Source organism: Apis florea, unplaced genomic scaffold, assembly GCF_048593485.1.
Source record: "Apis florea isolate Af1SG1 unplaced genomic scaffold, ASM4859348v1 contig_2203_pilon, whole genome shotgun sequence".
NCBI classification, from domain to species: Eukaryota; Metazoa; Arthropoda; class Insecta; order Hymenoptera; family Apidae; genus Apis; species Apis florea.
The window spans coordinates 122,611-137,623 of record NW_028256543.1 but is presented as its reverse complement, the minus strand read 5'-3'; the positions used below and the strand labels follow the sequence as shown (position 1 = coordinate 137,623).

The window sequence follows — 15,013 nt, the reverse complement described above, 5'->3', positions numbered from 1 at the left end:
ATGTTTATGTATATGGTATGGAACACATTTACTGCCAATAAGGTAATGAATTCCGTTTAGGCAAATTTAATCAAGTATCACAGACTCTTAATTTTACCAAAGAATATATTTAACATATTGTTTTTATTAATAAATTTCCGAAAATATTCTATTTTTCATGTAAAAATAATTAATATTGTGTAATACATAATTAAATATTGTTCATATAAAAATAAATAATTTCTTTTCTGTTGAAATAGATAATCCAATTTGCTCAAATTAAAATAAAATATGTAGAATTTCATTTTTATTTAAAATTCAAATAAACCTTCCAATAAAATAAACATAAAAATATACTTATTGGGGATAAAATGTGTTTGGGTATAATAATTTACAACTGTTTATATTGTGATGAAAGTTATTATATAAATTTTGGTATTTAGAAATATCGATCTTTAGACAAAATTAAAAATCTGTGTAAATTACATATCTAAACAATCCTCACAGTGCACTGCATACATCTTACATTAATAACAAAGTATTAATATTAAATAGCTAATCTTACAAGCCTCATTTAGGTAGAAAATTCTGCTTGAGACTTGAATTTAGGATTCTCAATAGCAGTCCACTCAAAAATGATTGATAATTATTGAATTAATTTAGTTACTACACAGCTACTTCTCCAAAATTCATATGACCTGTTTCCTTGGCATGTTGCCGAGCTTCCATATGACCATTTAATCTGATTTTACAATCATTACATATTAACATAAACTTTTGAATGTCTGTAAATTGACGACTAGATTTTACTTCTTTTGCAAGTTCAGCTGCTTCAAATAATATTTTCTCATCTTCAGTAGGAAAGATTGTTTGAATGCTACTACCCTGTAAGTGTGAATAGAAAAAAATGTAATAAAAGAAAAAATTATATTTTATATCATATTTTAAAAATATATAAAAAATTTTACTCACATCAAGTGGTTCTAAATACAAAGGATCATAATGAATACCATCAAATATTAGAAAAACTCTTTGAGGATAATGTTGATCTTCTCCAAATCTATTGATTATAGCATTAATACTATCAATTACTGCTATTTCTAATCCATAAAATTTAGATAATATTGACAATTCTATAGCTCCACCCCATGATTCTGGTTTCAAAATCCATTTACAATATTCAGGATTTGGTTGGCCCAAAAAAGCTTCTGAATACTCTTCAGGATCAGATGCTACTGCATTTGCTATAATCTCTCTCATAAAATTTGAACAGCTAGGATCCACTTTACCTGAAAATATACTTATAAATATATTGTAATTTTTATATGAATAAATTTATACAATTTATATTGTATACCATTGAGTACATAACCAACGCTGGTAAATAAGCAAGAATTATCTGCAGGTACGACCTTTTTCATTAATACACCAGGTGTATTCGTGAAATTTTTCTCGTCAACGATGTGTGTTCGTCCGATTTCTTCTGATTTCTGTTTCCCATTATAAAGTGGCGGTTTTTCTTCAACAATCAAGGTATCCCCTGAAATTATGCCGGACACTTCAAGCGAATTTGTTTCGTCATTCAGATTAATTGGCCTCGGTGGAAAACCACCAAGAACGTGAAGTGCCTCTGCTGGTATTCCTGTTATTTCAACAAGTTTTGATCGTAATTTGCCAAGTTTATCCTGCGGGAGTAATCCATTCACGACCTTTTGACCTGATTTCGTTTTAACTCTCAATACATATTCGGCCATCGTTTATCGCGAATCACCTAGCTAACTGCAAACAAGAATTTTGCTTGGAGATTGTACCAGTTGATCAGCTGTTGAAACAGCGCCACAAGATTTTCCTTGATTTCAAGGAAAATTATATCATTGGACGGAACACGGTGTTGATCATTTGCAATATACATATATGTCTACTTTTTTTTATCAATATCGACTATCTTTTGCGATTCATCGTTGCACTTAACACAACCAAATGCTGTAATTTTCACTACCGAACGTTATCGCTTGTTGGTTATAATGAGCACTTTTAGATATTTTCTTGCCGTTACGTTGCCATGTTTCATCTTTCTTTAACTTATAATCTAGACGTTTAGCAATACAGGATAGGTTATGTTATTGATGTGAACATTCATTTCTAGTGTTATAATTAAAATTACTATATTACTATATTAACTAATTAAATAATATAATTTAATAAATGTCCATAAATTATGGTATTAAATATATTATTTTAATTTGAATTTAAAATTCAATTTAAAAAATTTTTTTTATGGTTTTTTTCTTTAAAAATTTTTTATATTATTATACTACATGATAAATTTCATATTAAATTTATAGAAAAAAAATTATTAATAGCATTTTTCGTATAATATTGCGATTAATAACATTAATTCCGAAATTAATAACTTTAACCTCAAAATTAATTAAATATGTTCTAAAATGATGTTAGTAGGTTTAAGTTTAGGAATGCAGGTATTTTTAAATAAATATATTATAAAGATTAAATAGTATTTTTTGACATATATTTGTAAATAAAATATTTTATCAAACTTATTTTGGCGCGCAATTTAAAATTTAATCGCGTCTGTACATTATTTTATTTAATTTATGATCATATTATTTAATCTTCTTTAAAATAATATGTAAAACATTCGTAAAATAAATATTACATATTTACATGAATCTATGTGCTGTTAAAATAAAAATATACTTTTTTTGTTGAATATCTTTCATAATCTTATAAGAATCGAAACATTCGTTGAAATCGAAACATTTCCTTCGATCATTATTATCATAATAAATACATTGTTAGTTTTGGTAAAAATGTAATTCAAACGTTAAGACAATTTTTGTCAATGCGATTGATTGTTCTTCCACTTCTGGAAATATTTTTATCACTCGATTTTCTTCAGGAGACGAGTCGTATTTCAATTACTCGAGAGTTTCTTTTCCTGTTTTCGGCAACAAGAAAGACATAAATCCACATACTGAAAAAAAAATATTAACAAATCAATTGATATGTTTAATATTGATATAGAGAATATTTTAAAATAATAATTCTTTTTTTCATTAAAACTTTATTAATATCATAATATTAATGACGTTCGTTTATAATATATATATCAAAAGAAAAATAATAACAATGTGATCACCAGCTGCTATGCTGATTGTTAATAGTTTTTTTCTATTTGCAAGCAGATCTTATCATAAATCGTTTTTATTAATCAATTAATCAATTTTTTTATAAATATTAATCAATTAATGAAAATTGATGACTGGTTAATTGCAAATTTTCGGTATCTAAATTTTGGATACTATATTATATAATGTATATAATATATATATTATACTATAGTACATATATATTTATAATATACAGTACTATATTTAATATACAAATATATATATATACATATATAACATAAAATATATGCAGTTTAATATTTAGCATATAATTTAATTAATATAATTAATGTAATAGTTATCGTTAATATTTTAATATATTTTTTTTGAATAAGAATAACTCAAATATTTAAACGAATAACTTACCGAATAAAAATGCTGCGAATAAAATTATAGGAATCACACAGGCTAAATCAATTAGGTAGCCGAACACTAAATTACCGACTAATGCGCCTAATCGACCCATGGTGAGAGATAAAGCCGCAGCCATTACTCTAAAAATTAAATAATTTGTTTTCTGAAAGAAACATTGATAAAATAAAAAACTAAACTATTTCTTCAAATATAAATATATGTATATGATCTGCATACATACATGTATTATCGAAGAGGTTATGATTTTTTATAAAGAAATAAATTTAATATAAAGAATAAAATTTGTTTAAATAAAATTTCGTTATTTTATCATAATTCAATAAATATTTTAATTTTTTGAATTCTTTATAAATTTAAATTTATTTAGAATTTTTTATAAAATAAAATTTAGATGGAAGAAAAAATAATCGAAAAAAATATCAAACAAAAATTTATAACGTTAAAAATTGCATGCGAAAATGTAAATTGATTGAGAAAAAATTGTAAATGAAATATCGTATACTTGATATATTTTTAAAATTTTATTCTTCATTTTCGATTTGTCTTTTTTATGGAGAATTTCAGTAATATATGAAACTACGCATGTATGTATACACTTTCCTTATGTAAATATACGATCGATATTAATTTCTATGATATTATCAAACAGAAATAATTTTTTCCACATACATTTTTTTAAATTATTGATTATATCTATCTTATCATAAAAGAAGCAATTTCTATGAAATAAATTTTTTTCATTTTACAATCTATTCGATGGTATAATATATTAATTATTGATATCTTATTTTATGCATCGCAACAAACTGACGTAACGATGCAATTAAATAAACTGTGAAATTATAAGATTAAAATTCGTGCAAATACATCGTTTACTGTTATACCATTGTTTTGTCCTCGGTTGTCATCAAGTAATTAGTCACAGAAATGGCTGTAAATCTTTTTGAAGGTGGTGTTTGTTTGTTTCCCTAATAAATAAATCAGACGATGTTCTGAATGATTTGCTTACCTGAGATTCGTCGGGAACATGTCGACGATTACGCAATAAACCAGTGAGATACCGAGAGACGTCAGAGCCTCGAACACGCAGGATAATATTAAATTTTGTGTCGAATTAACGACATAATAGAAGGCAATCGTAACCGCTCCGGAAACTAACAGTGACATAACTGAAATTTATATATATAGTTAATTTATATAAAATAGAATTTTAGTGTAACATTAATTTTGCAATGATTATCTTTTTTATGATTTCTTAATTTTAATTTTTTTTTTTTTTGTCTATCAAATAGCATATTAGGATTTTTTATGTTTTCATGTTTGATGTATCTTTTTATTTACATTTTGATAAAGATTCTGAAAAAATCCATTGATGTATTTTCAAATATTTATTTTTAGGTTATGTAATGTATGTAATGTTCAAAAGAAAGTCATTTTAAAATTGTACTCGATTATAAAAAGTTTAAAAAAGAAATGATTTATTATAATAATATTCACTGAACGTCCACATTATAATTTAAATTATATATTGTGTCAATATATATTATGATATACATACTCAAAAAGAATTTAGCGCCAAGTTTGTGCACGAAAATCGGTAAAATGATGGAACCAGGAATACAGGCGAGTCCTATGTAAACCGTGTGAAGATAAACGGAAGGCGCTATTATGGTATCACATCCATAAGTGTCGATTTGAGTTCCATTATTGGACAGAGCAGATACTATGCAAACCGATGTGGTTTTATTGGGATTTTCGTGTTCAAATTGTTCGAATCTATAATTATCAAACAAAATTATTTATTATTTTTAATAATTTTATCTTATTTAAAGAGGAATTAATATTTGAATTGATATTGACGAAATTTTATTTTCAAAAGAAAATTCAAACTTCTCTTATCAAAATACAATCTACTTTTTTTAATGTATAATACTTTTTTTAAGTATTGTGAATTGTATCTTGAGAAATATTTATAGTACTTTTTATTTTCACTTTTCTTTTTTCTTGTTTTTTTTTTTTTTTTTGAGAAAAATACTGCAGATAAATATGATAATAATGAATAATTCTGAGAACCAAACCTAGTGAATAATTCTGGGAACCAAACCATAAGGGTATAGTAACTACTGGTGAGGCCAAACTGAATGCCACAAGCGAGTAGCGTATTTTTAAGATACGGTTTCTTACAGAGAGCAGTTGTTAGATCTTTTACTTCTTTCAAGAGAACCTTTAAATCCTTTCTTTTGTGTAGTTTTAACGATCTCATGCTCTTGTCTTTGTTTTTCTCTTGCAACGACTTTACCTGAAGAAAAAAATAAAAAAATAAAACGAATAATTGTGATTATTTTTTAAATTATATTAATATATATATTAAAATAATAGTGATATATTTCCAATCATATTTGTTAACATACACTTACTACTTTTATTACTAAAATTTATCAATAATAAGATTACATTTTTGTAAAATAATTATAAATTATCTTCATATAAAATAAATAAATATAATAAATAATTATATTAATCATATAATTTTTAAAAAATTAATAATAAGAAGTTACATGATCATTATTCTGAATCACTCATATATTCATTCCTATAGAATATTTTTGAAAAGTTGATTCTAAAGACTGAAACGAAAAATTGCAAAAATATCGATTAAGTGAATTACTTCAATAAATAAATCTCACAATCAACATTTTTGTATACCAACTTTTGTTATAGATCTCTAGACTCGATCCTCCAAAGTTGTTCCATGAATGTATCAATATTCTGAATATATATAGGATATGAATTTTAAATTACCGGATAAGAGTCAGGATCCTCCCCAGTGTTCTGCGAATAGATCCATTTAAATACTTCGAGTGCTGCGTCGGTTTCGCCACATTCGAGAAGAAATTTCGGGCTCTCCGGGAATGCGAACAGCCACAGGCCTAACATCAACGAGGGTAGAGCGCACAGCGCTACGAAGAGATTCCATGACTTAAAGTAAAACGTGTCCGTAAGGTACATGAAGTTCATCGGTATGATCAGCCATGCGATCACTGGATAAACGAGAAAAAATAAATAAATAAATAAATAAATAAGTAAATTGAATTTGAGAAAGCGTACATTTTAATCATGTTTTAAATCTGAATATTAATTTAATTTATGCGCGTTTATTTGAATATTGAAGTTGATAATGTAAGAAATTAATTTAATTTTATTTCAGTATTATATTTTATATTTTTTTTATATATTTATTATTATTATTTTTTAATATCTCAAGAAAGGAAGTAGCAGTCTGATAATTTCAATGTCATGTTAATAGTATCTTGACAAATATCAAAGTATCAAGAGTTTAAAATTTCTCTTTTATCATTTTAGCATGAGTGTGAAAATATAGTTGACTAAAAAGTAAATATTTTTAAATCGTAAAATAATAAAACTTACGTGGTAATAGTATGACACCTACTGTCCAGAACATTTCCATCCAACAAAGACATTTTTCACGATATTTTGTCGGCTGAAATTCCCCTAAATACGGAAAACAAATTCCCATAGCTCCCGTAACGCTGTATGTATAAAATAAAAATAGAAATAAAACGAAAAGAAAAATAAAAAAGATGTCTGAAGTAAAATAAAAAATGAAAATTATATGATATAGTTAATAACAAAGAAGAAGAAAATTCTTAATAATTCCTAGTAATAACCTAATCCGAAAATTCTAATTTTAATGAAAATTTATGCTTATGTATAACATAATGAGTTATATATAAAATAATTTTTTTTTTTTAAAGTTTTAATATTTTTTCATATTTCGAATAAAATTTATTGGAGAATATTTTTTTTTTTAATAAAGTAATAAGCTTAAGCAACCAAAACTTTAAATTAAATTGGCTTGATCTCCATTCAATTATCCCTGGAAGTGACAATTCGTTAAAAAAAGAAATTGTATAATTGTTCCATATATATCCATTATGCTTTACATATTTATAAAATTTTATTAAAAAACAGAATTTTTAATAATTCTTAATGATAATAATACATAATTTGTAACTTTTATGAAAAGTTTTTATCACTGATTGTACAAATATAAAAAATAATAAAAAGAGATGGAAAATATTTAATCACAATACTTACGCGAACCCATTAAAGAAACGGAACACTAGAAAAATCCAAAAATATTGGACAAAAGAGGAAACGACACCTACAATGCCGTCCATTAATAAAGTGGCGATTAATACGATTTTTCTTCCTTTGATATCAGCCAGGCATCCCCATATATAGGAACCAACTACCATTCCTGTAAACGAATAAATAATTAAATAAATAACAATATAATAATGACAATATAAATTTTCAAACTTTCAGAAATTTTTAATGCGTTTAAAAAGTAGGATTTTTTTTTTTAATTCAATTTCATCCAAAATTGATTTTTCCAAAATTGTAAATTTTACTATTTTCACTTTTTTAAATATTCAATTTTTTTAGAGAAATTTTTTAAAGAAATTCAATGATTCATTAATAAAAGTTTCGTGTAACAGAGATATTTGTATTTCTTCGTTAAATAATGTGTTTTCGATGTGCAAAGCATCAGCGATAAAGATTCAAGTAGAAAAGTGCGACATGAGTCAGACACTTTCATTCACGAAAAGATCTTTCCTTTTAATGACTCATCGTTGTTATATTAAACCTAATCGACAATTTTATTTTAAATAATAAAACATCTTTTTTTAAAAGAAGAATAAAAAATTAATTATTATTGATAAATATAAAAAATAAAATTAAAAAATTACTAAGGATTAATTAAAAAATATATATAGAAAAGAATCAAAAAACTGTCTAACTGTTAAAAGATTTTTTTTTAATTATTTAATATAATTATTTAAAATTTTAAATTAATCATTATATTTAAATTTCTAATTTTCTTGAAACATCAATCGATTAAAAGATCTTTAAAAAAATCGAAATTGGACATTTGAATTTTTCAGAAAAGTTAAAAAATTATTCCAAATAAAAAATAAAATTTTTAGAAAATTTTATTCCTTTTCAAATTTGATTATTTTAATTTTTTATAAATTATATTTAATATCTAGAAGTCAAATATCAAAAATAACTTGAATTGGTTGAAATTCGATAGTTAAGTGAAATAAGAAATAACAGTAAATCGTCAAGAGGAGGAAAACAAAGTTCTAATGTACGTGAATATTGACCCTGCAAATTTTCGAAGATCATTATCAGCAAAACATTTCACCAAATTTAAAATTTATGGCACTATTGAATCTCAGAAAATGATTCATGACTCTGAAACTATAATTACCGCTAATTAATTGGTCATTCGAAATTCAGGTAAGTAAAAATTCCGAAAAATAGATTAGCCTCCAAAATAGCAATATCATAATAGATCCTGTCATAAATCTGTCCCGACATTACTCTGATGGTACATATCCATCATTATTGTCATGGCGCCATTAATTTGTGCGCTTCGTGATTAATGTTTTTCATTAATAAACGTTAACAAAGCCGTGACAAGAGTTTTTATAAAGGAAAATGTTGTTTGAAATTAGTTGAAGAGACTTCAATAAATCGATATGTATATTCCCATATTCTTAAATATCCTGCATAATTTTCCATCCAACCAGAAATGAGCAAAATTTTAATAGTTAAAATTAAGAATAAAATTACTTCGATAAATTGTTTCAATAATTTATCAATCAAAGCATCTGAATAACTGTAGATAACTGACAAACAGAGATTATAGAATATAGCAGATCAATTATAATAGTTATTCAAGTAATTTTTTTTTATTCGAAATTTTTAACTAGTTACCTTTTTTCAGATAAGTGATCCCAATTCAATAATTCTATTAAATACTCACCCAACATTGGCGATGCTGTTAACCACCCTTTCGCGGTGGAATCCATTTCCAAGTCGCATTGCGCTGCCGGTAACACGAAGGAGAGTATCGTGACCCCGATGGCTGTATCCATGTAAATTAATCCGCAGATCGTCAACAGCATATAATGAAATTTGCCGAATCCTTGACGTGAGAAAAATACGATTCGTTAAATATTTAACGCGATCTTTTCAAGAATCATTTCGAAGTAAATAAGAGAGAAAAGATTTATAAGTGCTAGTAATTAAGAAATTATTTGATATTTGATTCATGTTGTAAGCCTTCATCAAATCTTTCGAGAGTCAACAATTATTCGTTGCAAATTTTTTTTTTTTTTTATTTCATCACAAACGAATTGCATTCATCGCGTAGAAAAGATAAAATCGTGTTATTTGCTCCCCCTGTCTCGACAAATTTACAATTTTTCTTCTCAACTTGAATAATTTTAAAATTATGTTTATACATCAGTCTGGATTGAAATAGTTGAATAGTTGAATAGTTTCTAAATTTAGACGGACGAGATTAGATTTTTTTGGCATTAGGTTCAATGATAACGCTTTTTAAAAGATTCCTATCCAATTTGATCAGTATATGATACAATTTTGAATTCGATAATTTTAATCCATTAAAGTATTTATTTTTCCAAGATTATTTTTCCAAGAATTTTATAAATTTTTCCATTTATTTAATTATGGAAGTATATTTTTTTAAGATGTACAAATGTAATTTTTGATTAATTTATGCTTTGAAATTTTCTTTCTTCTGATCTTCAAATCAGATGATATTGACATAAAATGCATTAATTTCTAATTTTTTTAATTGGCAGAAATATTTTATATATACTTTCGCTCCGATTAAAAATAGTAATTAATATTCATCGTAGTATAAGATATTTAGATCAGAATTAAATACGTAATCATGGAATGAGTCAGCATATCCGAGTAAAATATGCGAATTTTGTGCTCGATAAGAAAGCATTGTAAATAAAACACTGTTCTTGATCTTCAGTGTTTTATATCTATGATTCGTGTTTTATGATCTTATTATTCAAATATTCGTACAATTTCATACGATCGTGATTAAACTAATTTTAAAGAAGAAGAACTGTTGAAACTTGGTTGAAATTGATGTGCCCAGTAAAATTCCATTTGTCTGAACTTCATTTATTGGATTGGAAAAATATAGTTTGAATCATCCTTTAATATTCTAAATGATTATAATTAAAGTATAATCATCTTGATTGAACGAAAATATAGAAATAAATGTAATATATTCTTAATTAATTTGCACTAAATTAATTGAAATCAAGATAAAAATCTCTTCTCACAAATCGTACGATACGACGATATGATCAATCAGCATTCCGAAATAGAAAAATTGTCGAAGAAATCATGTAAAGAAGAATTATTTTTGTAAACGTGTGATCGATCAATTTTTTTTTCTTTTCTTTCTTTTTCTTATCCCGATAAAATTTTCAACAACTTTCTCGATAAATCTAATATCTCGTATCTTCTATTTAATCAGTTAAAGAAATTATAAATTTACCTGTTACGGTGATTGCATGCTCGAAATCGGCACCTCCGTCTGCCAAGAAGTCGAGCCCTGTCGAAGAGAATAAGATTTATTAGCATATCGAATATGGATTTTCATCTTTTTTTTTTTTTTTTTTTTTCTATTTTTTAAAGGAGAGATAATATATTAATGTGTTATTATTATCAATGAATAAATAGAATTTTTGACATTAAATAAATAATCGAATAATCGTGCGATATTTTTCTTATTATTAACATTATTAAATTTGCTAAATGATGAAGTAGTCATGTGAATTATTAGTGATGATACGATAATTATGAATCATTATGTAATGTGATTATTTGTTCATGGAATTTTTCGATTGAAATACATAAATTATGGAGAATTATTGTTTTTTTTTTTTTTTTTCTTTTTTTGATGAATTGTTAACGATTCCGATATATGGAATAATAAGTCAATATTAAAATTACGATTTATGATATATTTGTTTAATATGTATATTTATTTATTGATTTGTTATAATTGGAAAATTGTTTCAATGATGTGTTGTTAATATATTTATACAAATTGTAATTGTTATTACTATATATTATATTAAAATTTTTATTATTATATCGCATGTTCAATGATGAAAGGAAATGCTTGAAAAATTAAAATTTAAAAAATTATTTTACATAGTTTTCTTCATTGCAATGTTGAATTTATATGTTATATTGAACAAAACTGGAAAAACGATATTTTCTGCCAATGTTAATATTCATTTGTACTTTAACTTTTACTTATTGTTAGTATTTATTTGTGTAATGTTATCTATATTATTTGTAAGAAAGAAAAATGTTGTATGAATACACATTTAATCTAATTGGAAATTGTTAAATAAGAAATCCAGAAAAATAAAATAGGAAATTCTCTTGTTGTTTTATAACTCTGACTATTTTAAACGTTCGTACATAAAAATATCATAATTTTAAATCTATATAAAGTTCAAAAACTATTCGTCTTTTGATATCGTGTGCATATATGTATATGTAAAGAATTGAATAATTTTATATTAATAACATAATCAAGATATTCATTAGTAATGATGATATCAATAACAAAACAGTGACAATAACAAAATAATATTAATAGTACTATCAATAATAAGAAAACGGTGTATTGTAAATACATATTAATGAATTAAAAAAATAATATAAATTACTATGTTAATATTATAATACTAATTATTATAATAGAATTTCTAGAAATATTGTATCAATAATTATCAACAATTATTAAAAAGAATAAAAAGTAATTTCTAAAAAATTTTTGTAGAGAAATCAATGGACATACGCAACACTGCAATTTAGAAAATAATAAATAAATTCAATCGATACATAAATTAAATAAAAGAATTATTAAATTCAACCGTTATAATTATCATTATGTGTATCGTAATGTGCAAGATGTTAACACGTTGTATCCAAAACGAATTCAAAACTCCGTACAAAAATATCGTTCAAACCTTGTTTATCAACTTACAAGCGATCCAAGTTCACACTAGATGAAGCGTAACAAAAATAAAGTACGGCACCGGAGACAGAATCTATCTGCATCTCGCTTCCTCCAACGCAAACTTCAATCGCCAATAACTTAAAAAACAAGCTTCATTTTTTCTATACTTTGCATTTCTCCAAAATTCGAATCCTCCGTTATATTAACATATATCGTCATCATCATGACCAAATCCTATACTCAAGACGACCTCGAAAGCTCGAACCTACCCATGATTGACGATTACGTTGTGAAGATCTACGTCGGTCTCTCGAGAGGTGATGAAGTCAGGTGGTGTCGGTGGTGAGAATCCGGGAATCTGGAGGACCCCGGTCGCCAAAACGCAGCACTGTCTGTTCCTCGTGCGTGTTCCACGGTTTTGTCCTCGTCTGCAACCACCGTACGCTACGTTCATTGGTGAACACTCGGTGGTATTTGATCGCCGTCTTTATCGCCCGAGCGAATATCGACGATGATTTTCCACCGAGGGATCCTTGTTCCTTCGCGAAATCCTCCTCCTTCCTCTTCTTCTTCTTCTTCTTCTTCTTCTTCTTCACCCCCTGTTATTCGATCTCGAGACGATATCTCGTTCGATTACGTCGAGCTTAATCGATTTTGGATTCCTTGAATTCTGACTGGAGGGGTTTCTTCTTTTTCTTTCTTTTTTTTTTTTTTTTTTTTGAGATTCTCTCCCTTTCAAAGTTAACTTCTTCCTCGACGACAATTCTATTATTCCGGTCGGTGAATCGTATCTGGAATAATAATAATGTTCGATAATAACGATGTCACGAATTTTTTTCTCGAGTTAATCAAGTCGAACACGATGCTCTGTGGAGAACGAGCGACTGATTAAAAAATTGATTGTCGCCTCGACATATATCTCCTCTCTTTTCGGTGGTTGGTTGTTCTCCTAGCTGTAGATAAGATATAAGTCTTCCTCTGTCTTCCTCTTTCTTTCTTACCTGCCTCATTATAGCGGACGGTCAGATGATGAGATATTATTATTCATTGTTTCGTGCGATGTGTGTATTTTTGTGCATTTATGAGGGATTCAGAAAGGATGTAGATGAGTGAAGATAAAATTGAAGATGAGACGCGATTAAATTTTGTATGGAATTTTGTATAAGAGGAAATTTGTTGATCTTGTATGGAATTTTTTTTGTACTGTTACTACTATAAGAGTATCAATCGTATTTATCTTCTCCTTGCCAAATATTTTTTTTTTTTAAATACATAAAGTATCGAAAGGCAAAGCATTTGATCTAGAAACGAGGAAAAATGAAGAAAAACGAGTCCATGTTATTATTGTTATCTTTGTCATTACGTGTTAATATTTAAATTTTCTTTAATGTCTTCTTAATTATCCTGTTATTATACACATTTGACGATAAACACATTTTGATTCGAAAATATAGGATAAAATTTTTAACAATTGTGATAAGCGTTTTAAAAAGTTTAAAAAAAAAAAAAACTACTTAAAACGAAAGTCATTTTAAATTTATTCTTATCCAAATTTCAAACGAATAATTGAATTTTTCCTTTCTTTCTCCGTAGTTGGTTTTAAAATAAACATTTCGGATTATTAAGAAAAAAAGAAAAGAAGAAAGAGAAAGACATTATTACAAATTCTCGTAGATAGAGGTTTTATGCACGTATGGTACAAGTGTGAGTAAATCATACGTGTTAAGATGTGTTTTGCAATTGGCCCTGTCACGATACGATCTAAACTCGATAACGCAGTTAAAACAGCAGGTATCACGGGATTTCTAATTGCTTTAGATTACTTTGATTAAAATACGCTGGTTTACCGATGCTTGTTTCATTATGCACCGATATCAACGACACATTTATCCGAAACTGAAAACAGTTTCTCCGTTATATTCTCCGACCTGCTATATATAATATAATTTCTCAAGAATTTTCTCAAATTTCACAAAACTATCGTTTCTTTTTTTTTTTTTTTTTATTTGGAATTAATTTTTCTTAGACGAAACATTATCGTGACTCATTTTAATGACAAAGATATTTCTAGAAGAATTGTTTGCTCTCGAAACATACCATCGAAACATTGTAAAATTTTATTCAATTTATTGGAACAATGTTGATTAAATTAATTTTTGTAACGACTTTTACTATCGAATTTATTTACTCGTTTATTCGTATATGGAAAATAAACGAATTTTTATCGATAATGAATTCACTTATTTACAATGTTCAATGTTCAGGAAATATTTTCTAATTGGAGATATTAAACGTAAGATGGTCATTTAGAATCCTCATTAGAATTCTTGTGCAATTATTATATATAAGAACACGTTTTTGTATGTTTTATAATCATATACGGTTCCAATAGACGTAATTAAATTTTAAAAATTTCAAGAATTTTTAAGAAAATATGATTTAAATATGTGTTTTAGAATTATCTACAAAGTTTACTCGAAATTCAGATCGCACGATGTCAAATGCACTTTATGCAATCTATCTTACAAATAACTTTTGAAGGCCAAGATCTAAACTGCTTCTATAA

At 26.1% G+C, this 15,013-nt stretch overlaps 2 protein-coding genes and 1 long non-coding RNA gene across 5 annotated transcripts; 1 reads left to right on the top strand and 2 right to left on the bottom strand.

Moving 5' to 3' along the window:
* Positions 1-258: 258 nt before the first annotated feature.
* On the bottom strand, positions 259-2,506 carry Yod1 (Yod1 deubiquitinase). The gene is made up of 3 exons (XM_003695334.4): positions 1,337-2,506; positions 952-1,268; positions 259-864 (listed from the first exon to the last, which is right to left on the bottom strand). The coding sequence occupies exons 1-3, from the start codon at positions 1,731-1,733 to the stop codon at positions 646-648; spliced, it is 933 nt and encodes a 310-aa protein (XP_003695382.1). The 5' UTR covers positions 1,734-2,506; the 3' UTR covers positions 259-645.
* LOC100863108 (synaptic vesicle glycoprotein 2B) lies at positions 2,488-13,337 on the bottom strand. Of its 3 annotated transcripts, none has more exons than XR_001112385.3 (11): positions 12,717-13,337; positions 10,966-11,022; positions 9,403-9,564; positions 7,665-7,827; positions 6,975-7,096; positions 6,348-6,586; positions 5,624-5,844; positions 5,104-5,321; positions 4,555-4,714; positions 3,537-3,687; positions 2,488-2,974 (listed from the first exon to the last, which is right to left on the bottom strand). XR_001112385.3 is itself a non-coding variant. In XM_012488859.3 (11 exons), the coding sequence occupies exons 1-11, from the start codon at positions 12,718-12,720 to the stop codon at positions 2,919-2,921; spliced, it is 1,530 nt and encodes a 509-aa protein (XP_012344313.1). In that variant the 5' UTR covers positions 12,721-13,337; the 3' UTR covers positions 2,488-2,918. The 3 variants fall into 3 exon arrangements, 1 of the variants encoding a protein (XP_012344313.1); XR_015295187.1 differs by having other exon boundaries at positions 3,537-3,664; positions 4,430-4,714; positions 12,717-12,923; XM_012488859.3 differs by having other exon boundaries at positions 3,537-3,664.
* Positions 3,985-6,647, top strand: LOC147658485 (uncharacterized). Its single transcript, XR_015295192.1, has 2 exons — positions 3,985-4,129; positions 6,267-6,647. It is a non-coding gene; the product is annotated as an uncharacterized LOC147658485 (long non-coding RNA).
* Positions 13,338-15,013: the final 1,676 nt, after the last annotated feature.